Source organism: Dendronephthya gigantea, unplaced genomic scaffold (genome assembly GCF_004324835.1).
Source record: "Dendronephthya gigantea isolate DGI-Jeju-01 unplaced genomic scaffold, DenGig_1.0 000120F, whole genome shotgun sequence".
Taxonomy (NCBI): Eukaryota; Metazoa; Cnidaria; class Anthozoa; order Malacalcyonacea; family Nephtheidae; genus Dendronephthya; species Dendronephthya gigantea.
The window spans coordinates 700,382-725,607 of NW_021163130.1; the positions used below are offsets into that span (position 1 = coordinate 700,382).

Consider the following 25,226-nt stretch of genomic DNA (forward strand, 5'->3'; position numbering starts at 1 on the left):
GGTGGTCTCCACGCGCGAGTAGAATAATGCGCGGGCACGAGGAATGGGGTAAACAATGAAGCGTAAATACGCATCATAGCGTAAATACGCAGGATATGTTTGTTTGACAACAATTTACTCAAATTACACAAATGCCGGTTTATATTATTTATCACACAGTAAGAATTTTCGAAGAATAAGAACTTACTGACTGAGAGTGAGGTCTTTACGGTAAAATATCAAACCGAGGTCGTGCCGTATTGACCGAGCGATAGCGAGGTCAATACTGCACGACCGAGGTTTGATATTTTACCGTACAGACCGAACAATCGAAGTCAGTAAGTTATTTATTATATGACTTAATTTGGGAAAACCATAAACACGAATAATAATTCTACCTCATCACCCGCTGCGCTTAGTGATCACGTGAGAAGCATAGCGACTTCGCGACATTAATCAGTGTATAACGATCCTTTTTGCGACTAACACGTCTTTATCGCAGCTCTCGAAATTTGTGATTTTTTCATTCAAGTTGTAGAAAAAATGAGTTCAGAAACTCCTGAGATTACTGTGTCTCAAGATTCAGATAATTCTCAGCGTTCCAGTGTTATCACGGACGCTGAGACAAATAATGTTCTTTTGTCCACAATGCAAGCATTGCTAAAGGGCATGACTGAAATGTCGCAGGCATTCAAAAAGTCGCAGCAAGACGACGACGACTCGTGGCTTGACGACGAAGTGGATGATGGTGGTGAACCACAAGCTAAGAGACCATGTCTGGAAACCTCGGTTTCGCAATTACTTTCGTCCGCAGTTACGAACGACGGTCCCTCCACTTCTGCCGAAAGCGGTCAACCTATGACGGTCGAAAGCGCTCAAGCACAACCGAGCACATCATCGATCCTCGACAACATTGCACAGGAACTCCAAATGGAGGAACCATGTGCTCCACGGGTCCACGATCAACTCGCGACGATCGTCAATAATTTGGCGCGCGAGAGATTGCCTGACGATACAGTTGCAACGAAGTACAAACTGTACGATCGACCGGAAAATTGCGGTGCGCTGGTGCCGGTCAAAGTTAACCCCCCTATATGGGACAAACTGAAGTCCGAAACCAGGTCTAGTGACTTGAGGTTTCAAAAATTCAAACGGCGTTAAACAAAAGTTTAATTGCCATGGTTCAGGTTACAGATTGCCTGACCAACTCACTCGCGGCCTCTGCGGAGAAAACGAATCTCCCTAATACAGAAGATCTGGTCCGAAAATGATGGACGCCGTGGCTTTTGCGACATACGCCAACCACGAATTGAACAACAAGCGCCGCGAGTGTATCAAACCGGAGTCCACCAAGATTTTCGGCCCCTGTGCTCAACTCGAATCCTGTCACTACGTGGCTTTTTGGGGATGACTTGTCGAAACAAGTCAAAGACATGACTGAGGTCAACAAAGTTGGTCAGCGCGTGGCCCAAAGTCGGTTTCAAGAAAACGTCGACTTTTAGCTACAAGTCAAAGGCTCCAAGAGGGGGTCGTCACGGCCAGAATAATTTTTTCGACCGGCGCCGCCACCATCAGCACAGGAAGAGAGGGAATTCCAAACCCTTGCTACCACGTCAGTAACCGTGAGTAATCCTTCATCATTACCTTTATCTCAGGTCTGCGCCGCAAAAATTGCTGGCAGGCTAAAATATTTTTTGCCCGAATGGGCCAAGCTCACCTCAGATAAAACGATTTTAGATTGTGCCGCGCATTATCATATTGATCTTATTGACAATGTATCTCCTATCCAACATACCGTTCCGAATCAGATTTCGTTCTCTGAGCCTGAACGGCGGGTAATTGACACTGAAGTGTCGAAATTGTTGGCGAAAGGGGTCATAGAACCCTGTGTGCCTGAATTGGGCGAATTCATTTCTACTGTCTTTTTGCGTCCTAAGAAAGACGGAACTTACCGCATGATCCTCAATTTAAAAAGGCTTAATAGCTTTGTTGAATACCACCATTTTAAGATGGACACATTAACAACGGCAATTAAAATGATGAGACCGGGCTGTTATATGGCATCTGTCGACTTGAAAGATGCCTATTATACTGTGCCATTGCTCCAGAGCACCAAAAATTTTTGAAATTCTTTTGGCGTGATGGAATGTATAAATTTACGTGCTTGCCAAATGGGTTAGCTTGCGCGCCAAGAGTTTTTACCAAGTTGTTAAAACCTTTATTTGCAACCCTAAGGAAACTCGGCCATTTGTGCTTTGGTTATATCGATGATACGTATCTTCAGGGAGATACTATCACTGAATGCTCTAGTACGATTGAGGCTACGGTAGCATTATTCACAAAAGTTGGGTTCATTACACCCAGACAAATCCGTCTTACAGCCAGTACAGAGGCTGGTATTTCTCGGGTTTATACTAGACTCATTGCTCATGCTTGTGCGTCTCACACCCAAAAAAGCAACTAAAGTCAAAGATATGTGTTTGAAACTAATTTCAACCACTTTTCCGTCCCTTCAGGAACTTGCTGAAGTTATTGGTCTAATAGTGTCCAGTTTTCCGGGCGTAATGTACGGCCCTTTATATTATCGCGCTCTTGAATCAGCTAAGAGCGCTGGGCTTCGAGCCGCCAAGGGAAACTATTCATTTAAAATTGCCCTGCCTCCTGAGGCAAAACAAGAATTACAATGGTGGGTTGTTAATGTAGAATCAGCCATCAATCCTATAAATCGTGACCCTCCACACAAGTGTGTTCAATCTGACGCCTCTCTTCTTGGCTGGGGCGCCGTATGTGAGGGTGTTACCACCGGGGGTCGCTGGTCTGAGGTGGAAAGTACGCTCCACATTAATGTGCTAGAACTGAAAGCAGCTTTATTTGCTTTGCAGTCCTTATGTAAAACTGATGCTAATATTCATATTCAAATGCAACTTGATAACACAACTGCTGTTGCTTATATTCAGTCAATGGGAGGCAGTAAATCTCCCCCATGCAATGAAATCGCTAAACAGATTTGGCTATGGGCAATTGACCGCAATATCTGGCTCAGCGCGACACATTTACCGGGCGCGCAAAATGTTATCGCCGACAGAAAGTCGCGTAATTTTAGCGATAACACTGAATGGATGCTTGATCCAATTGTATTCCAAACTATTACAACTTATTTTGGCATGCCTAGCATCGACTTATTTGCCTCGCGCCTTACAGCCCAGCTTACTCCGTACGCTTCCTGGCAGCCCGACCCTAATGCTAAGTTTATTGATGCACTTTCTATCAATTGGCATCAATTTGAATTACTCTATGCATTTCCACCGTTTAGCATGATAGCCAACTGTTTACAAAAACTGGATCTGAACGCGACCACGGGCATATTTGTTCTCCCTCTGTGGCCAACCCAACCTTGGTTTTCGCGTGCGCTGCAAATGCAGTAGCCAAACCATTGCTCCTACCCCAACGCATCGACCTTCTCCGCCTTTCGAGCAGTCAAACTCGTCATCCTCTTGCCAAGAAAATGCGACTGATGGCTTTAAAGTTATCGAGCAATCTTTCCGAACAAGAGGCCTTTCGCCTGACGCTATCGCCATCATTCTCAACTCTTGGCGAGATGGGAGCAGGAAGCAGTACCGAGGCTATCTTAAACGATGGATTCAATTTTGTGGTGAAAGGAAGATTGATCCAGTTCGAGCGCCTTTAGCGCAGGCGTTAGATTTTTTGACGGCTTTGTACAACAAGAATGGCCTGGGTTATAGCGCATTGAACACTGCCAGATCAGCTTTGTCCTCGGTTCTAATTTCTACGGAATTTGATTCATTTGGCTCTCATCCATTAGTCATTCGTTTCATGCGCGGGGTGTAACTCGAGACCAAGTTTACCTCGATATACTGAGATTTGGGATGTCCGTATCGTGTTGGACAAATTAAAAGAAATGTCGCCCAATTCATCCCTGTCATTAAAAGATCTAACTTATAAACTTGTCATGTTGATTGCTTTGGTGTCCGCTCAAAGAGGACAAACTATCCATTTACTGAATACTCACAACATGACGGAAAATGATTCCTCCTTCTCGTTCACAATACCGGAACTGACAAAAACAAGCAGACCAGGGGATCCCGCCAAGGTCATAAAGTTGATGGCATTTGCCCCAGATAGGTGTTTATGTGTTTATGACTGTTTGAAAGAGTATATACAACGCACAGGTACTTTGCGGTCCGATGATGGACAGCTCTTTATCAGCTATATTAAGCCGTACAAGAAAGTCAGTCGGGAAACAATACGACGTTGGCTCAAACACGTTATGCTATTGTCTGGCATAGATATAAACATTTTTAAACCTCATAGCACTCGAGCAGCATCAACGTCTGCTGCAACACAGGCGGAACAGCCAATTAGTGAGATTCTTAACGTAGCGGGCTGGAGGTCCGATTGTACTTTTGCCAAATTTATAACAAGCCAATTAAGCCAACTTCAGGCTATGCCGATACTATTTTGTCAACTTGATGTAACAAATGTGATTTTCATTATCGTAACGTTCGCGTTATTTTTTCGAGAGCTTGTACTTTCATATACCGAGATTGCGTGTTTGCATGCTTTAAAGTCTCACGTGATCACTAAGCGCAGCGGGTGATGAGGTAGAATTGAAAAATTAAACGAGACTTACCTGTAAGTCGAAGTTTGATTGTGATTCTGCCGAATCACCCAGAGCGCTTAGGGATTACGTGCCCTCCTCTTAGGATATTTCTCCCACCCGATGGTTTGGTGGTTTGCAATACACGCAATCTCTTCGTTAAAGTCTGATTAATGTCGCGAGGTCGCTATGCTTCTCACGTAATCCCTAAGCGCTGTGGGTGATTCGGCAGAATCACAATCAAACTTCGACTTACAGGTAAGTCTCGTTTAATTTTTCAATTCATTTCGAATTGCTGTTGTTTTTCCCGAGGGCAATAAAAATTGAGCGTATTGCCCGTGGGCAATATGGGAAAATCCCGCTTCGTCAGCAGCCAATCAAATTGCAAGATTTACAAAAACAAACACTAGTCATATAATAATATATTTTATTTTACTAGGGTTACACATTTGTATGTCAATATTACCATTAGACTAATGTTCATTTTAAAGATTCGTTTTCTATGTATGCTTTGTGATACAGTTCAGTTCACACGTTAACTTTGATTTTATCGTCCTCATATTATATGTCAAAATGTCATTGATACACGAATCATTTCCATACATCAATTTTCATATTATCGAGTTACTCAAAGTGTACTTGCATGGAATATGAAGTGGAATATCGGTTACAAATTTTGTGCAATGAGCAGATGAGTACCTGCTCGTAACTGCTCATGAGCGGATGCTCATCTCCTTAATGAGATATTTCATACCCACTTGAAATTTTTGTTGATAAAATGAAAAATTAATGTACATATGAACTAGCGACCGGAAAGAAGAAAATTTCAGACATGGGTTTATGATACATTTATTTGTTTTGCAATTGGTTACAGCAATAGATAATAATTTCCCTTAAAACGCTTTATTATTTTTTTGCTCGTTTGCCATGGTTTCCTTAAGAAATGTTCGGTAAACCTTTGCCATTGGATTAAATTTAAAGTCTAATTATCATCATCGTCATATTCTTCACTGTCTTTATTTTCCTCGTCATCTTCAATCCCGTGGTCGCTTAAAAGCCTTTTAATAAGAAACTTTCTCTTATCAACTGCAAGAAAATTTTCTCTTAGAAGCGCGGGAAAATTAAGGCATTTAAAAGTTTAAAAGCCACAACTAACAAAATGAATACACAGAAAACTAAATCTTCGCTTAACGTACTCTTGCTTTTTCTTGAGCACGTATCGATATTTTCAACTAGAGCAAAGAAGGACAAAGCATGTTGCATTTTTGTGGGATAATAAATATTAATATTCATTTTTTGTAAACTTACGTTCTGATTGGTCGATTTGTACCACGTGAGTGAATTTTATATAGCAACAACGCCACGGCAATGCCGTTATAGGATTTATTGCACGATCAAAATGGCGGCAACAAACAAAAAAATTGCCGAACTTAGTTAAGAAGAAATTAATGTAATTATAGATGAATCCACACCGAAAAATACTAAACGGGCAACCGGTTAGGGTATTTTAGTATTTAAAGGTAAGCGTGTGTTGTTTATTTAAGTTTTAAAATGATATAAAGTCTTTACGAGTTTACTCAAAATGAATATTAAAAGCATTAAAGCACTCTTTGTTTGTGTATTATCGGGTTTTACATGCGCTCATTCACAAACAAGGAACTCGAAGTTCAATACTGCACTCGGCTTCGCCTCGTGCAGTATTGAACTTCTCGTTCCTTGTTTGTGAACTCGTGCATGTAAAACCCGATAATGCACTCACAGAGTGCTTTAATCCTTAGGGAGCGGTCATTAAGTATGTGTCATGGGGGGGCGAAGGCTAATTTCCAAATTTTTCGAAAAGTTTTGTACCCCTTCCTCTGATTCAAGATATTGCTTGATGCCCCTCCAAATAATCAATAAAAAAATTCATACCCCTCCTTGATATACCATACTATACTTGACATTACTTGTATATTCTGCTTTTCCTTCTAAACCTGTTTATTAATTAAATGACGAAGATTAGAATACGATTATTTACTTAAGTAAAGTAACTGATTAGCATACTGCAGCCATGCTGTTTGTGTTATTTTAAATCAAAATAATAAGAATTTCACACTCGTTGGTTGCTCGGGCGGCGCTCGGAATACCCTCGTAAAGCGCTCAAATGCGCGAAATTCCTTGACGAAGTATATCAGTTATTGTGTCTCACTTGCAATATATGCACGCACGCACACTTTCACGAAAAAGAATATTTAAACAGATTTTGTAACTTACATCTTTGAATTCAATGACGTTTGTAATTGCAACACGCTTCTTTGATGTCTTGCTCTCAACCACCTTCATAGCATCGAAGACATCCTCTAAAGTTAGTTGTGCGTTCTTCAAACTCTTTCGACTTATGAAACACCTGCAGGCCTCTGTCAATCTTTCCACTGCTCCAACCAGTACGTCCTCCTCAAAAATACGGTGCATTTCACCTCATATCTAAAGGAAACAAATTTTGAAGCAAATCAGTATCAAGTGCATGGAATCTGTTTTATAACCAAAATATTGATAACACAAAAAGTATTGTATATATAAGCGTCAAAATCTGAAAACCATACGAGTGTGACTAATAGATAGAGATAGATAGATGGTTTATTGACTTAAAACTTGCAGCCTCGGCAATAGGCTCCGGCTGAAAAACCTTAAGTGTTACAAAAAGTATGATCTATGTTATTAAAATCCATAAAAGTGGAGGTTCAATTGGTAAAACTATCTATTTACATTATTTAGTGTCTCAGATATATTATACGTATTTACTAGAATTGAAATTGATAAAATCGTTTTTAAATCTAATTGTTCTACAGTTTGGAACTTGAAATATTCTTCTTTCTCTCAGAGATGCCTCAGATAGATTTAATGCTGGTAATAAATGGTGTAATTTGTCTTGCGGATCATTAACAATTTGCCGAAAAAGTTTATCGGTCAAATTTTGTCTTCGATCGAACAGTGACAAGAGACCTAGTTGATTAAGTGCATCCTCGTACGAATGTTCGGGGAGGATTATTCTGCAAGCTCGGCGTTGTAATCTTTCGAGATCGTCTGACAGGTATTTTGTAAGGGAATCGTGGAATACTTCGCACGCGTATTCAGCAACCGGCCGAATACAAGTAACATAGAACAAGAGAAGATCCTTGGATGGTAACTTTGCCCGTTTCAATTGTCGCAAGAAGTATAGACGAGTTGAAATCTTCTTGCATACAGTCTCAATATGTTTATTCCATTTGAGGTTGTCGGAGATGGTTAAACCGAGTAGTTTTTCACACTGGACTACTTCGATGTTTTGTCGTTGATAATAATAGGATCAAACTCTCTCTTTACAGTTGAGAAACTTATTCGAAGTTCCTTGCATTTGGACTCTTTTAACTGCATACCATCACTTCTGGATTTTGAAGAGAATTCGTTGACATACGCTTGCATTATACTAGGTTGATCTTTATTTATGACTTCAGACATAGTTGAATCGTCTACGTATTTCCAAAGGTTCTTGTTATCAGCAACATCAAGGTCGTCCATCATGATTAAGAAAAGCCAAGGGCCTAATTTTGTCCCCTGGGGGACACCCGCTGGCACAGCCTTCCACTCGGAAAAACAGTCATCGCTAAGTTTAACTCTCTGACTGCGATCAGTGAGGAAGTCTAAGATCCAATGCAATATAGGTTTTGGGATGTTGTATTTTAACAGTTTTCGTGCGAGGATATGATGATCTATCATGTCGAAAGCTTTACGAAAGTCAAAAAGCATAATTCTGATTGTAGAGCCATTTCCGTCCGTGTTTTTATTCCAAAAATGCAACATGCTGATAAGGGCATACGTAGTGCTTGAATTCGGGATGGATCCGAATTGCCTTTTATCAATTGTGGCTAATACCGCAGGTTTTAGGTGTTTTCAACCACGAATTCTTCGGCCAGTTTTGATAAAATAGGTGTTAATGATATTGGACGTAGGTTGTTATTAATGTCAGTTATGGGTTTCTTTTTAGGGATAGCAATAATGTCGGCCTCTTTCCAAGATTGTGGAATACGGCATTCGCGGTAAGAACTATCTAGGATCTCTTTGACTGGAAGTTCCAATAAATCAGCATTCTCTTTTAACACCCATGTTGGTATTCCATCAGGGCCGTGGGCTTTCCTTGGATTAAGCGTTGACAGTTTTTTAAATACGTCTCCTGCAGCAATTGTGACAGTAGAATCATTAGCTGCGCCAAATAACAGATCTTGGTAATTCTCTGGAGTGAGAGGAGTAAATTCAGCCATTGGGGAAAGAAAAGAATCATTTATCTCGTTTGCAATATCTACTTTATCTGTTTCCGTAAGGTGTTCATCAGGTCTTAAGGCTTTAAGGATTTCTTCGTTATTTCCGCTAGTAGATTTTGCTCCACTGAGCTTCTTAACCTCATTCCACCAAGAGGATGGTTTACATTCTTTAAGATGTTGAATGCTATTTTCATAATGCTTCGCACGACAACTTTTCCTTTTGCGGTTTACTTTATTTCTCAAGTACTTGAATTGGGTAATATTTCCTTGGTTAAGAGCTTTCTGGCGTTTCTTAATTAATAATGATAATTTTGAGTTCATCCAGGGAGGTTCATTACACCGAGATGTAGTTGAGCGCAGTGGGAGAATATAATCCAGACCAGTAGTTACAATGGTTTCCAAGAGGGAGATTTTTTCTGTGCAAGAAGGGGCTTTGTCAAACATGCTGGGAATGTCCAACAGTTCCAAATATTTACGGAATGCAAGACGGGAGCTCGGACGTAGATCTCTTTTCTTCACCACTCTTTTCTGCGCTCTTTGGGGTTGACATCGTTCTTTTGGTTTAAATTCTACAGACATATGATCAGAGAGACCGAATGGTGCATACTTTACCGGTTGATCGTAGTATTCGTAAAGATTTGTCAAGACGAGATCAAGAGTATTTCTGCCACGTGTTGGAAAGTTAACAAGTTGACGTAGGTTATAGCTTAGTTTTAATCGGTTGATATTTAACTGATTAAAGTCGCCCAGAATAATAAAACCACAATTAGGATAGCATGATTCCAATGTAGAGAGACAGTTGGATAAATAATCCAGCATTGCTGAGTCGTCAGCACTTGGGGGGTGGTATAAGGTCCCGACGACCAAGCTATTAAATCTTCTCGGCAGTCTGGGCATCAGCATTTTGATCCATAACACCTCAAACAAGTCATTAGTTAAGTTTTCTATTAACTCAAAACCGATCGTATTTTCAATATAAGTACAAACGCCTCCGTGTTGGCCGTTAATTCTGTCTCTGCGGATGAGGTTATATCCTTCGATATTGACTACATTGTCGTGTATATGACTCTGTAGCCAAGTCTCCACTATGCTAATGAATTGGTAGTTTCCGCGTCGGACAACATCTTGTACTTCATCAATTTTTGGGGCTAATGACATTACATTAGATAAGAGAAAAGCAGGGACATAGTGGGTGTTGTTTTGGTTTGTCGAATCGATGGAATTACCGACTTGTCTGGGAGTGGGATTCATTGGTAGGCAAGGAATTCTGATCAAGTTGGTTTTTTTGGGACGTTTAGTGGCTTCCATATGTTTAGGGGTGGATTTTGTGCGTTGGGTAACCCAAACGGGTATATTTTGGCTTGGTAGGGTGGATAGGTTCGTCGATAGAAAAAAGGATCATCCAATGTAGTGAGGGACTTGTTGTTAGGGACAGGGTGGAAAAAATCACATCTGACATCCTTCAGACAATAACCTTTCCTCTGCAAAAAGGGGCAAAATACTCGGGATTTGTCACAGTACTGCGAATTGGAATGGTAGAAGTCGCACCGATTTCCTTTAGCACACCGACCACGCCGGGCCAAAAAAGGGCAGGGGGTGGATTTCTTGCGATCTTTATTTCTAATAGTATGGTGATTTTTCTGAGTATTACTATTAATCTGTTGTATGCCTGAATCTTTATTTCTAGGAGTATGGTGATTTTTCTGAGTGTCACTATTAACCTGCTGTGTGACTGCAGAATTCTTAACAAGGGAAACACTTTGGTTTCTATCATGGGATACTGGCTTTACTATGGGTGCTTTTTGCCGTGAATGCATTTTTCTTAGCTTTTTGGGATCCACTTGGCCATCATATCGAGTAGCTGATAACTCGGATGAAAAATGACCGCCAAGACTTCTTTTATGTTTTTGTTTTCGTCTATATTCCTCTATTTGGTCTTTAAAGCCAGTTGGTTGGTTTTGTTTGGTGGTTGTAGTAGGTTCCATCATTGGCGACAGCGTGATGCTGTCCTCTTGAGGATCCGCATAGACTGCTGCAACTTCGACCACACTTGCATCTGAGCTGCGTTGACTCAGCTCATCATCTTTTTGATATGATTTCATTGTATTAAGCTCATCTTGGAGTCTTTGAACTTGTGTTTCAAGGACAGACCGTTTAAACTTTTCTTCTTCCAGGTCGATCTGAAGCCGAGTAATTTCACTTGTTAAATTTGCCACTATTGGCGTATGCTGGTCCTCACTAGTAATTGTCGATTGCACTGAATCCATCCTAGTTTTCAATATTTCTATCTCGAACAACAAATTTTCAATAGATTCTTCCAAAACAGTTTGACTGGGATTTTCTTTCAAGGTATTCTGACAGGGGTTTCCAGGGGGGGGTGTAAACAGGGTGATCAGGCATTCTTTAGCTTCCTTTCCAATCATACCATTAAATGATAGAGTATTTAACTTCCCAGGATACCACGTAGCGACAAAGTCAGAATCCTTGGCCTCAAATCTCTTCGAACTACCCCCAGCTGAACGCCATTTACCCTCGTATCCAAATGACACTTTAATGAAATCTTGAAGAGATTCATAGTTCTCACACCATTTAAGACGCGAACCATCATATGCTATGCTTCTGGACACCACATACTCGTGCATTTTAAGAAAATCCCAATTCATATCGGCTCGATTGTGACTTGACTTAGACTGCTCAAGGCTGTCCTGTAAACGATCGTCGGCCATGGCGATTGTGTGTGTGGTCTAAGACAGTTCTTTTCGGAAATTATGGCAAAACGAACTCAAGAAACCAAGTATTAAAAATTTTAGCAATTAAATTAAAAATATCTTGGTAAAATAGTGAAAAATTTCAAAAAATTTGAGGAGCTCAAAATTTTGCATCCGCCATCTTGCGGTGCTTCCACTTACTTGAACTACAGGTACATAACTGAATATACCTGTACATAACTGAATATCTAATAACTGAATATACCTGTACATAACTGAATATCTGAATAACTACAGGTACATAACTGAATATCATAACTGGACATAATTTTCTAATTCCTAGAGGTCCTTATTTCTAAAAATTGGTTCTAAAATTAAAAGTCACATGCAATAATATCACTCACATGTTCTTGTTTCCCAAGATATGGGAACATAGCTAACACTTCGTAAGATAATCGGCTGTTTCTCTAATAAAATCTCGCCGAGCCATAAATGTGTTTTCCACAAAGCTTTTGTGGGTTGCGCTTGATATGAAACCCGGTTTGCTGTACTTTAAAAGCTTTTCGATTCCTCTTCTGAGCATCTGGGTCATCGTTTAGTAACTTGAACCTTTTGGCTGAATTAGTATGGCTGGTATTGGAATTTCCACAAGAAACACTTTTTTGTACACTTTTTCTTATAGCATTCCTAAAAAATTGGGTAAGCTGCTTTTGCAGAGATAGCTGTAAAAACAAAATTATTTATCAGAACATGTAGAACAGTTTAGCCTGTTAAAAAAAGAGCATTAATTGTTAAAAAAGCTATTGTCAATGGTATATTACTGCTTCAGTATTTTGTGGGTAACATCACACAATAAAAACAGTGAACAGTAACAGAGTACATAAAATATCTAGAATGTTATTGGACAACATGGAATACTCAAGTAAAAGGAATCAAAAGAATGCATTTCTATAGCTACTTGACGGGTATAGTCGTAATCTACTAGCTGGTATATAACTGTTTTTTATAGTCGTAATCTGATCTGGTAACTATAAACAGTTTTCTCATGTTTGTAAAAAGCAAGAAACCTGTAAAATTAATCACCGAGCGGGCGCGGAGCGCCTGCGAGGGTACTAATTCCGCTCGGAGATTAGGAATTACACCCTGAACCCGGTAGAACATAGGCGAATCCAAAGTTGTCCAAATTCTTTGTCATGGACGGTCGACGTTGGCTGGTTTTGTAAGTCATGCGCATGCGCGAGTAACGTCTGGTAATCAACGAACGTTCTGATTGGCTAAGACAGAAAGTTTGTATTTCAATGAGAACGTCAGCAATTTATATTAACTGAGAACTGTCATTTCGTAAACATTTTTGTAAAAGTGTTTCATAAACTTTGTGCAAGTAGAAAGAAACAAGATATATGAAGCATGACAGTTAGCAAACATGAACGTAGATACGGTCAAGACAAAGCCGTGTAAGAGGAATAATTCATAATCTGCAAACTTATAAATGTTTTCAAAGACAAAGGGTACGTGTTTACTTTGATTATTTCGTATTTGTTTCGCGATAAGAATGAGCCGTATTTGTATACTTTTCAGCTTTGTATGCCGTTTATTTGTTAAATTTTCAGCTTTTTATGCAAACGCATAAACCTGTGAAAGGCTATTACACCTTTGTTTTAACTTCAAAAAGTGTTTTTTAAAGTGTGATTTGAATTTTGGTATCAAAAATACACACTATATTTATAAAGTATAAAACTTTTAGCCGCCGGCGTCGACTGCTATTTCAGAATAAAATGACATTTGAAGTTTTTTCTTTGTCTGTGAAGATTTTGTACTGTTTTAATCGTTTGAAGCTTCGGTTTTAAACCGTTACTTAATTGCTGACATGGTATAATGCAGCAAAATTGAACGGGCAATGTTTACACTGGCTTTATGATTATTTTGTATTGAATGATGGAAACATTAGCTATATATAATAAGACTGATTTGAGTTTTGCGTCATTTCATAATATAAGTTTAGGTCAGGTTAACTCAGGCAATTGTGTACTTGGTTTGAAATAGCGAGGGGTTGCTGCATGCATGTATTTCTAGTGTATAATCCATGAAATCAGGGAACGATATGATGTATGATTGTATGACATGACTTACCCAATAATTTGAGGGAGTTGTATCTCTTATTTCAGGGAACTTCTGAGAAAGGAGAAGTGCCATTCGTTTGTAGTCTCGTTGCTGAGGAGTGCTTGTAATACCCAAATAAAATAAACCAATATCATTCACAAGTTGCCGACGTACAGGTATAATTGATCCATTCTGTACCGCGTGCTGACCGTTGTATCTCTTATTTCAGGGAACTTCTGAGAAAGGAGAAGTGCCATTCGTTTGTAGTCTCGTTGCCGAGGAGTGCTTGTAATACCCAAATAAAATAAACCAATATCATTCACAAGTTGCCGACGTACAGGTATAATTGATCCATTCTGTACCGCGTGCTGACCAGCCACAGAAAAGTTGCAGGAAAAGGTAAAGAATTAGGCGATGGGGAGTTTCTATACTTTCGTTTCAAACTTTCCGGGGTGTTGATAATAACTTCTGATTGTTTTGTTGGTGTGTTTTCTTGCTGATCACTCTTGTCCTTATTTTTGGGTACTGATAAGGGCCTGCTCATCTGCATGAGGCAAAATTATTCTTACCACCAACAAACATCACCTAAAAATATGCATTAAAGAATATTATAGGATTACCTTAGGATAATTTTTTTAGTGTTAGACATGTTGAAGTACATTGCATACAGTATCGGATTGGCTAGCGCTGTGTACTGAGCATCGCTGACATGGATGAATATGGCGAAAGGGATTACCCATCTTATGGAAAGTTGGAAGAAATTTTGATATGGCAAAATCATAAATATTTTTGTCTTAATTCTCCTTGAAATTATCGAATTTATTTCCCACCTAATGAGCTACAAGGTCTTGCCTTCTACATTGGCATTGTGCATTGAACATAATTTCGAAGAAATGTTGCTTTTTCTTGTTGAAAAGGAATCAGGTGCTCTTGAAGATACTTTCTTTAAAAATACAAAATTAGGCTATGTTATTAGGCACTATTTAGTATTCTATAATTTTGCATTCATTGATACTATTATCAATGAAGATATTAGCAATAAAAAAGGCTGTCAAATATACTGTTTATATCCAGTTAACAACTTTAAGTTTATCCAGTTAATAAGTGTGTTTTGTTTAACACACCTAAGGTGTGTTCCTTGGATGGGTTAAGGTGTGCAGTCGAACTCACCAAGGTGTGTTTATACTAAAAAAGTGTGCTTCTTTACACACCTTAATGCGCAAAAGGAAAGGTGTGCAAAAGGTTAGTGTGTTCGCTAACACGCGAAGGTGTGTTTTCGTACACACGAAGGTGTGTATTCAAAATCTGCTTAGTAAGGTGTGCTCAATTTACACACCATGGCGTGCAATTGAACACACGACTAAGCAACCTCGTACCCAGGGTCTTTTTACCTACGCTCCACGGCCCACGCTGCGGCGAAGACCCTGGTATCGGCTGGTCACGTGGTGGCATGTAAATTTTTCCCCTTTGGGGGGGAAGGTAAATTTTTCAGCCTGGTCGCAGGCTACTTTGTTGCCGGCATGTTGAAAAATTCGAAGTGTGGGCAATTTCTTTCGTGCTTGGAGTTCGCAATATTAAATAGCTTATATTGTGACGTTATTTTAAAACCAAAACAGGTGATTTGCCTAGAAAAGGCATTTTGAATTTGGATATTCTGGTGGTTCTACCTACAGGATATGGTAAATCTTTGATTTTTTACTTGCTTCCTGCCTTGCTTTATGCGAAGAAGCATGGTGTTTCGAAAAGCGAAATAAACATAACATCAATTATTGTGGTTGTATCACCATTAAATGCGCTGATTGCTAACCAGATCTTGCGGTTGGCCTCTAGCGGAATTCGGGCAACTGTTGTCGACGTAAGATCGTCAATAGAAGTTGAGGAAGAGGACAAAGAAATACTTGCCTGCGACTTACGTCTGAGCGACAAAGCCAAGCTTGAAATTGGACACTATAACATTGTGTTCGCACACCCTGAAACGTTTGTGTCATGTGCTTATGGAAGGAAGTTAATGCAGAGTGAACCTTACCAGGAAAATGTCTGTGCGATTGTTGTAGACGAAGCCCATTGCATCTTGGAGTGGTAAGTTTAACGATATTCACTTTTTTTAATATTTTATAATATTCAGAACCAATGGTATTGTGCTACAGACTGCTACTGGTGCAGTAGCAAAGTTTAATAGAATTATATTGTGTCATTTCAGGGGTAAGGATTTCAGAGTGGACTATGGCAATTTGGCTGTTTTGTGTGCAACATTTTCAAGTGCTCCAGTTGTAGCCATGACTGCCACAGCAAATAAAACTGATAGAGAATTAATCAAAAATTCATTGGGTTTGAAATTGTGTGCAGAAGTAGTTGGCAATCCTGACCGAAGAAATATAAAATATGAAAAACATTTTCGAGGTGGACCAGATGTGGACTCCCTAGTAAAAATCCTTACTCCCATTGCTGAAGATTTGTTAAAGAAACTGACAAATTATCCCTTAACAATTATATACCTTCCTTTGAAATGGTGCGGATTTGCGTATAAGATATTTGAATCAGTTTTGGGAAACAGCCAGTACTTCCCAACAGGATCAGCATCAATACCTGAGAACAGGCTGTTTGCTCAGTTCCATTCACCTCAAACACAGGAAATGAAAGATGAAGTGTTAAAGCAGCTGTGCTCTTCAGAAAGTACCATAAGGGTGGTATTTGCTACAGTGGCTCTGGGAATGGGGGTTGATATTAAGGGCATTAGGTGTGTTGTTCATGTCACCCCACCATATACTATCCAGGCTTACTTCCAAGAAACTGGCAGGGCTGGAAGAGATGGACTACCTGCAACTGCGATTCTCCACTACAACAATCGTGACATTGCCAAAAACAAAACAGGAATGCAAGAAGAAATTAGGACTTTTTGCCATAGTGAGTCGCAGTGTCTTAGAATATATTGCTCAGTTCACTAGATACTGACCAAAAGTATATAAAGCCAGTTTATCCCAAATATCTTTGCTGTAGTGTTTGTCAATCAAAATGCGATGGTACAAGTTGCATTTAACTTTCCACATTTGTGGCACTTACCACACTGCAGAACTTTGGAACATGACTTGGATAATGATTTTAGTAATCTAATTTTGTATGCTGTATATTCAAGAAAGAATACCATGCGCCTTGAGGCAAATAATGTAGTAAAACTAAAATTGGGATACTTACTTTGGGTGGAAGGCAGACTAGAAAGTCTTTATTGATGAACTACATTGCTTCACATTAGTTTAACTTTTTTAAAGTAATTCATATATATGAAACATCAAAATATTAGCATCTTTAAACACAACATTTGGGTCAAAACAAGACGAGATTTGTCTGTTTATGGGTTTCAATAATTTATATTGTAAATACGTACACTATACTGGAGTAATGTTATAGACTGAATTTCACCATTCATAGTTATTTGCTTTTTCAATAACATTAAACAGTTTTTGTCCCCGGTTGAACTCAGTTCACAATATGCATATAACAACCCAACACCCCAATGGCAAGAGAATAAAACATGCTAATATTATATATATGGTGCAACATTAGATTTTAGTGTGCCTGACACTCTAAACAGTCAAACATGAAACAACCATTGGGAAAATGCAATAAGCCTAAAATGTAAGATCTATTTGCAGTAAGCAGTCATTAAATGATCAACAATGCCAGATTGTGACATTAGTGCAATAGCAGTTTTGTGCTGTTCAAGTGTTAGTGCTCTGTTGAAAATTTAATACTAAGGAGCACACTAAGTTTCTAGTTACTTTTGTTCATCACTGTCCTCTAGGTGTATTATCAACTGCTGGAAATGCAATGAAATATTCTTCTGGTGTCGTTTGAGCCATTTCAGAGAACACGTTTTCATTTAAATCTTCTAAAGGTCAGAAGAATCCCCGCAAATGTTTGTTGGGATCGGCCAATAACTGGGGAAAGGGCTTTAATTTGTGTAGATCTGGGAAACTTTATCCTCATCTTGTGAAGAGACCTATGGGAATGGGCTGATGACTTGCGTTTGATTGCTGCCTGTTCATTAAACGCATCACAACCTTGCGAAACTCCCCAACTGCCTTGCTCATTCTTCCAATTGCCTTTTCTGTCTTATTAGCACCCATCAGACGAATAAAACCTTTAAGATCAGCATTTCGGTTTTCTTGCAGTAGGTCAATCTCAATGTTTTTGTCATTTCCTCCATTCCAATTAGCAATGCTGTTTTATGTGCCTCTCTGTGTGAAAGAAGGACTTCATTCTGCACTATAGCAATAAGCATCTCGATAGCATATGCATTGAATCCAGAAATAGATGAAAAGTAATACAACATCTGTTTCTGGATTAGTGCTAAATGCTCCCATTTCCAGATGCCACAGCATTTTCATGAAAGACTTCAATATGTTGATAGCATAGTTGAAGACACCATCAGTGCTGTCATCATCTGAGGATTCCATGCTGTTTTCATCCATGTTGGATTGTACTGTGCGACAAACTTGTCCAATACTTCTAGTACTTGGGTCTTCTTTTCTTCATTATTTAAATCATCAATGAGAAAATGATTATTTTCTTCAGGAGACGTGTTGACATCTTCCATTTTGAAGAACTCGAGCAAAGCTTCTACCAAATAAAGTGACCAACACTCATGAAGAGTTGTTCACAGTCTTCATAATGCTTGACATCAACTGTCACATTTCTTCGATTGAGCACTTCTCGGAAGTATCGCAACGTACCATTTTCTCTTCCAGAATTTTTGTAGAGCCGTTTAAAGACTGACTATAAAAAATTGCAACTTAGTGGTTAACTTTACAGAAATATACAACACTGAGTGATATGCTATGTTGTTATTGATCCACAGTCCCATAACAAATCATACAGCCTTGTACCTAGTTGGAAAGTCAACTCACATTGAGAAAATTGATACAGTAGTTTAAAACACAATGAAACAACCCACAAAATATTAATTGTTGACATCAGGATATCCTAACAGATGAAAAATTAGCTAAATTAAGCTTACCTTTAAAAAACTCCTCTTCGTATGCCATCCTACAATACGATATGGATACAGATGGTCAAGACGCTGCTTTGCAGTATGACAACCGGAACGTAGATCACGTGCACCAGCGAACCTGACTCTTGTCAATTCATCACCAAAACAAGGAATCTTTACTTCTTGAAGTGGGTCAAAGTTTGATGATGCTGGTGGGATGTGGGATCTAGGTTGATCTGGCCGAGTTGGAACTTCCACCAAGGGTGGGGAAACAGAAGGCTGGTCAGGCGGATCTTTGCACATACCACTTGCCTTGTATATTTCTTGGGTCCATTCTTCCAACTGATCTAACACATCGACACAATCACTGTATTTTTTTTCATCCTTCATTAATACTGGCATTGTGACAATTTCTGATTTCCGTGATGCTGTTGCAGAATTCTCATGATGAAGGAGAAGTTCCTCAGACAGACAAGATTTAAGGCTTGAAAACTCTTGAAACTTTGTGATTAGGGTTCTTGCTATTAGTATCCTGTATCGATTTTGAATCGTCCTCAATTCTTCCTCCTTTATTCTAACAAGTTCACGAAAGTCGCAAGTCCTTATATCTTTCTGAGGGCCGTCATCAGGAAGGTGGTCGCTTGAAACTCTGGTGAACACCATGCTGGTTGCAACTGCATGCACACTCTTATTTTGATGAACCTCTCGCATATCATGCACCTTCTCCTCCCAATCTATGTTGTCAACAACAAAGACAAACTTCCTTCCAGACTTTAGCAATTCTACAGCATGATCCAAAAAGTGCTTCCCAATGTCATCGAGGACTACATACTTTTTAGAAATGCTTAGACAGAAACCATACTTGTTAAGTTGCTCAAACAACTATAAAAAAAAATTAGTGTTGTTTTAATTAGTTATTGTGTAAGTTCTAGTAGAAGTATACAGCTGATTGAGCTAAATAATGGTATCTTTTACCTAGCTCAAAGGTCAAAGTAAGTCAAAACATAAGACCATACACAAAAAAAATTGTAGGAAGGACAATTTTTAATGCAGCTGTGTCTAGAGTATTAATTTTCAATTGACCAGCTTAGCTACCAGTAAAAACGTTTAATCATACTTGCAATCAGATTTACATAGTATACTGACAGAACTTGAAAAAAAGTCAAACAAGTATTTCAATATGAATTATGTTTTCTATAAAAACATATTTTGCTGCATTAAATTCTGGCCCCAATCTGCCCTTTCTATCCCTTGCTCCATAGTATGGAAGTTCCTTATTCATGACTTGAAGTAAATACTGTTTGTTAATTATCATTATGTGTTACTTGACAAATTGCATCAAAGTTTTTAAGCAAATTATTAATTATGTCTGGCATGTAGGTGAGGTCGCAATAAGAAAGTCCCATCTATGTATTGACAGACATCTATTGACAGTCATTTTTTCCTCAAATCATGAAAGATCCTTACAATAAATACTTGATACCAAATAATCTATTACTTACATTACTTGATGCTTTTCCTTCAGTCAGGAGAACAGTATTAATCCTTTGTACTCTGCTCAGTTCATGACATCTCATAAACATGATAATACCATAAACCAAGCAAATAAGGGATAGCTTTTTTCCAAGGTTCAACATGGAGCAATTTAGCAAGCTTGATAGGATTTCAGCAACAGTGGGACATCTAGTTGAGAGTTCATTTACAATTTCAACCATCCAAGTCTCCTTGGACAACCCTTCGAAGCTTCTATCTCTCAACACAGATGGCTCATCTCTTCTGGTGATATCAAACAATTCTTTGTTGGCTTCTCTTAAAGTGCTTATAAACCCAAAATGGGTTTTTGGTGATTCAGATAGAGCATAAAAAGTTGGTTAGTAACTTCTAGATTAGTTTTTGCGTTAAAATTTTAATTTCGGAGATATTGGGCGGCAAAGTCAATTTTTTTAAAAAAAAGTAGCGCGCAATGGGGGACTGGGAACCAGGAACACGTCCATTTACTTTACTATGAAACATAATACAGTTCTAGTAAACAAATTGGAAATATCTGGCCATTTTTAAATAAAAGTTCTTGAAATGTCGAGCTCTAGTTCATTTTCGAGTGTGAATAGCAATACTGCTACCATTATGCCATATGAAATGGAAGACGAGCGTAAAGAAAGCGAGAAATGCGACGCAGAATTCGATCCTGATATTCCGGAGGACAGCCAAATGGATGACAACACAGACCCCGAGGCCTACTTTGACGAACCTATCGCGGATAATGTTTGGCTAGAAAATTATAACAGAGCGCGGGAAGAAAATAACCAAACAATGGCAGAACTAGAACTCCGCTGGAATGGAAGAAAAACTTTAACTTCCTGGTAATTTGCGTATTATGTCATTGTGATTTATCGCAATATTCCAGTAGCACGTGGTATAAAAATTGTATTAAAATTTGCTTTGTCTTTGTTCAACTGAAGTTGTATATTTTTTCGTTAGGTGCAGTTGTGGTAACTGTAGCATTGAAATGCTGCAAAATGCTAAAGAGTGTCGTTGTTGCCACGAAATCGAGGGTTGCGCAAAATTTATTGATGACTTTTCTGAGGAGTCAAGTGAGGAACAGAAATTGACTTGTATAGTTAATCATCCTGGTTTTCCAGCTGTTTGCTTAAACAGATGGTCGTTGGAGCTTGCTGCTGACAATTTCAAAACCCGTCAGGGTCATAGATATAAGCAAAGTGGCTCAAAACAAAGGTATGTTTATTCAATAATAACAGACACAACGTGGCCTTTGTCATCATTGTCGTGTTTATAATATTATTATCATCTTAATGCAGCCTGTGAAGGGGCATCTGAAACTGAAAGAATTGAGTTATACCAAACACACCCTGGGGTAGTTGCATAAACTTGGATGCCCCTGGGAAGAATTGAAAAAGCTGGTTTATGATAATTGCAGTAAAACTGTATTATTACATAGATTGTTAAATTCTGACAGGCTTACTCTTAGTTGCCCTGTTGTGACTGCCATTTGCTATTGCACAATGCATTACTGTTCATCAGGCTCAAATAAAAGGAATGATCGAATTTGGTTTGTAATCCCTTAGATTTCTGAGAGTTGTTGCCTATCGACAATTTACTCGCATGGTGCATGGCCGATTAAGGGACAAAAGAATTCCATTGCCTTCTTGTGCATACAATGCTATACGTTTAACACATAAACCCATGGATGGTGCATTCACTGGCTATGAAGAACTGGAGACAGATGAAGAAAGCGAATAATATTGCTTTGGTTCAAATGTAAATTGTGTAAAAATGTATGAACAAATGCAAATAAAAATATTGTTAATCTTTTTTATTTTTTGGACAGTCAACAACATTTTTGTGACCTTTCATTGGCTGCTTGCACAGCCTACATTTTGGTGCATTTCTTTGTTTTAAAGCATGACTTTGGGTTCCAACTTCAACAGTGGGAACTAAAAAGAGGAGTGGGATAAAATTTAGAATGCATGGTAAACCATCATTGTACCTATATTGTTATCTGATCTTAAGTGTAAATGCATCAACAACTTCTAAAATACCTGGGTTTGTTGGAGGAACATCAGAAAGTTGCATTGCATCCCTTGTTTTCTTTTTTTGTATTGCTTCTTCTCTTGACTGCTTACTTAGCATGGTATTCATGGGTGGTGGTGTTTTTTCGTTTAGGTCATCTATTGCATCTTCCAGTTTTTTATTCGCAATAGCCTCTAACATGGTTTGATATATTTTATCCACATAATCTATAATATATATATATATATATATATTAAAGTGCCTTCTACATGAATCCTTGGTTTGTAATTATCCAATCAACCTACCAAAGTTTTGCTTTACTGGAACTTTTCTGACAACTGCTTCCCCATTCATGAACTTGGGATAAACAACATTGTATTGTTCAACACCATTTTTCAATCTTGCTTCCCGAGACAGATTCTGATTAAAGTGCATGACTGCTAATGCATGTCTGCAAAAAATGACACTGCTTTATAAGTGATACTTTTAGCACTCATGTGGCAAAGGGTGGCCTCCTGGAAATTTATTTTCCCATCATTTAGGTAAATGTCACATCTTGTTTCAAACTCTTATTTTGGTGATATCAATAAATTGCTAGAACAAAAAGTAAGCATTTAAACTGTACATCATTACACTATCTTTTGAATGCATACAGTAATTACCTGCAAAACATTCCTCTGTAGGTATAGCCTATCATCTTGGGAGAGAATTGGTTCAGCACAGAATGGAATCCTTCTAGGCAACTTGTTTGGTCCATTGGAGATGCATGCTTTATTCCTTTTATCAGCCTTTTGTTAGTAAGAGATGACTGCATTTTCTCATAGGCAACTGAATCTAAGAATATGTCACAACATAAACAGATTGTACATAAATACTACCATAATATTGACACACATGCATATCACCATATTATGATGATAAAAATAGTATTGCATGCACTTCAACAAACCTTTATCTAACCATTTCCGTGGCTCAATTGTCTCTTTATGCCCACATTTGTTGAACAACGGATTCTCAAGATTTTTGTGCTCATTAACCACATGACTTAAAAATGATGAGAACTTAGCCCAAATAACTTCACCATTCCCATCATGTGTAGTTCTTGCACTCCAGTATAAATGGTTAGTACAAGGCTTTATCCATTCAGCAACTGCTTCACACCCACTCACTTTTGCAACTTTTGTGAGTACTTTTGTGACCTCTGATAAATAAAGAAACACAAAAAAAATCACTTTAAAAGGGTTTAGTGAGTGACTCACTTGGTTGTCTTAGGTTCTCACAGTTTGTGATAGCAAAAAATGTGTACAGCAGATTGTAGTCAATATAAACATCATACTTTTCTTAAGATGCCAAATGTCAAAGTAATGAGTGATGTTTGACAACTTCTCTCTCATATGCTTGGCTATTGTTGAGTGTCTATCAGATATGAATGTCTTCACCACAAGACTTAAACCAAGTATATATTCCATGCAACGACAAAACCCAGCATATTCCATTGCTGGACTACTGCCAACTTCATTTCTCTAGGAGAATAAAAATACACAGGTCATAAAGGTAGACACAATCTAATGTTATCCCTAGTTGATTAAAAGTGGAGGTGTAAAAACATACCTGTACAATCGCAAAATGGATTATAAAAGGTACAGTGCAGCAGAATACAGTGTATGCACAGTACTTTGCACTGTGACCCATACTGTCATGTCGGCCATCACCAGCGATTACTATTTCCCCATATCCTTTTACTTTATCCACCAATGCAGCCTGGTACTTTTTCCAGTGAAGATATATTGATGGAAACAATATTTCCTACAAAATATAAGACATATACTGTATTATGTAACATACAAACTAAACCTGGCAGTACAATATGCATGCATGTTCTATGTTTTATAACATTGCAACATACTTTAAATACTTACACGTTGATGTTTGAAGAAAGTTGTTACAGAAAAACAGGTCATGCCCATGTGCTTCAGCACCCTAAAAACTTTAGTTGCTGATGTTCCTGCGACAAGGATTCCAAAACTAAGCAACAAATTGCCAGCTGCAATTCTTGTCCCAGGAAAATAAGGTTGACTTAGCCATGTTGTTTGTTTTCCACAATCAGGGTTGACACATGTTGTTTTAACCTCAGCCATTGTCCCATGAGAGTTAACCTCAACCAATGTCTTGTCACTTTTGCACACACGGCAGATTTGAAAGAGCGTCAATAATTGGGTAAGGAATACAATGAACTTTGGCTCCCTTTGTAAACCGTATTCCTTCACAGGAACCCTAAAAAAGTTGATTAATTAACATTACTGCTGATGGACAAGCAACTATTACTAAAATGAGTCATTGGGTCAATAATAAATACAAAGCAAGGAGGCCCATCACAAAATGTTGTTAATGAAAATGAATGGTTCAATCTGGCACAGCAAATAATAAGCAAACTAAGGAAACTCTTGGAACTAGTGTAAATTAGTTTGGAGAAAAGTGTGTATGTATTGGGGCCAGATTGTCAAAACTAAAATGGTGGCAGTAAAAAAGTTCGGATTACAACAAGACTTGTTAATTTACACATGAGTGCAGATTTCCTGTCAAATAATGATTTGCAAAAATTAGAGAACAGTTGACCTGCATTTTCTTACCTATGTGAAGGCACATTAATGTCTTCATCAGTATCAGTATCTGCTGTATCTGTCTCTGTCTCAATTTCTGCATCTTCATACATATCATCAGAAGGCCCCTCTGTCTCATCTTCAGATTTGTGATCTTCCTCATCATTGCTCTCAACTTCCTCATCATCATCACTACTTACACCTATTGTAAATTATTACAGAAACATATAAGTGTGGTATACTTACAAAAGGCATTATTGTATCACCGACACTCTATGCCATTTACAGTACATTATATATGCTTTACGTTATTCTTGTTTCCTTGTGACACAACTATAAGGATGTATATTGCAACAACACCTTATGTAATAAAATGTTTACCTGTTGCACCCTAAGAATATCCAATTCTTTTCTCACACCTGCCAGCTT

The 25,226-nt window shown here is 38.4% G+C and overlaps 4 protein-coding genes and 1 pseudogene across 4 annotated transcripts; 2 read left to right on the forward strand and 3 right to left on the reverse strand.

The window, feature by feature from the left end:
* Window positions 1–7,888: 7,888 nt before the first annotated feature.
* Window positions 7,889–10,688, reverse strand: LOC114535541 (annotated as a pseudogene).
* Window positions 10,689–15,337: 4,649 nt separating this feature from the next.
* LOC114535542 (mediator of RNA polymerase II transcription subunit 34-like) lies at window positions 15,338–16,627 on the forward strand. The gene is made up of 2 exons (XM_028556842.1): window positions 15,338–15,761; window positions 15,883–16,627. The coding sequence occupies exons 1-2, from the start codon at window positions 15,691–15,693 to the stop codon at window positions 16,625–16,627; spliced, it is 816 nt and encodes a 271-aa protein (XP_028412643.1). The 5' UTR covers window positions 15,338–15,690.
* Window positions 16,628–18,299: 1,672 nt separating this feature from the next.
* Window positions 18,300–20,407, reverse strand: LOC114535543. Its single transcript, XM_028556843.1, has 3 exons — window positions 20,172–20,407; window positions 18,697–19,551; window positions 18,300–18,455 (listed from the first exon to the last, which is right to left on the reverse strand). The coding sequence occupies exons 1-3, from the start codon at window positions 20,382–20,384 to the stop codon at window positions 18,300–18,302; spliced, it is 1,224 nt and encodes a 407-aa protein (XP_028412644.1). The 5' UTR covers window positions 20,385–20,407.
* An 82-nt stretch (window positions 20,408–20,489) lies between these two features.
* LOC114535520 lies at window positions 20,490–21,944 on the forward strand. The gene is made up of 3 exons (XM_028556820.1): window positions 20,490–21,029; window positions 21,148–21,402; window positions 21,753–21,944. Exons 1-3 carry the CDS (start codon window positions 20,743–20,745, stop codon window positions 21,925–21,927), a joined length of 717 nt encoding a protein of 238 aa, XP_028412621.1. The 5' UTR covers window positions 20,490–20,742; the 3' UTR covers window positions 21,928–21,944.
* A 19-nt stretch (window positions 21,945–21,963) lies between these two features.
* Window positions 21,964–25,158, reverse strand: LOC114535518. Its single transcript, XM_028556819.1, has 9 exons — window positions 24,828–25,158; window positions 24,117–24,471; window positions 23,809–24,003; window positions 23,534–23,720; window positions 23,147–23,398; window positions 22,860–23,031; window positions 22,503–22,648; window positions 22,227–22,424; window positions 21,964–22,121 (listed from the first exon to the last, which is right to left on the reverse strand). Exons 1-9 carry the CDS (start codon window positions 24,908–24,910, stop codon window positions 21,991–21,993), a joined length of 1,719 nt encoding a protein of 572 aa, XP_028412620.1. The 5' UTR covers window positions 24,911–25,158; the 3' UTR covers window positions 21,964–21,990.
* Window positions 25,159–25,226: the final 68 nt, after the last annotated feature.

Excerpts from the sequence above, each read along its gene's own strand:
- LOC114535542 (XM_028556842.1), top strand. The coding sequence starts at position 15,691 with ATGCAGAGTGAACCTTACCAGGAAAATGTCTGTGCGATTGTTGTAGAC. Across the intron at positions 15,762-15,882 it reads GCCCATTGCATCTTGGAGTG|GGGTAAGGATTTCAGAGTGG; the intron begins GTAAGTTTAACG and ends GTGTCATTTCAG.
- LOC114535543 (XM_028556843.1), bottom strand. The coding sequence starts at position 20,384 with ATGGTTGAAATTGTAAATGAACTCTCAACTAGATGTCCCACTGTTGCT. Across the intron at positions 19,552-20,171 it reads AAGGAAAAGCATCAAGTAAT|TTGTTTGAGCAACTTAACAA; the intron begins GTAAGTAATAGA and ends TTTTTTTTATAG. Across the intron at positions 18,456-18,696 it reads CGAAGAGGAGTTTTTTAAAG|TCAGTCTTTAAACGGCTCTA; the intron begins GTAAGCTTAATT and ends AATTTTTTATAG.
- LOC114535520 (XM_028556820.1), top strand. The coding sequence starts at position 20,743 with ATGTCGAGCTCTAGTTCATTTTCGAGTGTGAATAGCAATACTGCTACC. Across the intron at positions 21,030-21,147 it reads AGAAAAACTTTAACTTCCTG|GTGCAGTTGTGGTAACTGTA; the intron begins GTAATTTGCGTA and ends TTTTTTCGTTAG. Across the intron at positions 21,403-21,752 it reads CAAAGTGGCTCAAAACAAAG|ATTTCTGAGAGTTGTTGCCT; the intron begins GTATGTTTATTC and ends GTAATCCCTTAG.
- LOC114535518 (XM_028556819.1), bottom strand. The coding sequence starts at position 24,910 with ATGTATGAAGATGCAGAAATTGAGACAGAGACAGATACAGCAGATACT. Across the intron at positions 24,472-24,827 it reads ATTAATGTGCCTTCACATAG|GGTTCCTGTGAAGGAATACG; the intron begins GTAAGAAAATGC and ends CAACTTTTTTAG. Across the intron at positions 22,122-22,226 it reads TGTTCCTCCAACAAACCCAG|TTCCCACTGTTGAAGTTGGA; the intron begins GTATTTTAGAAG and ends TCCTCTTTTTAG.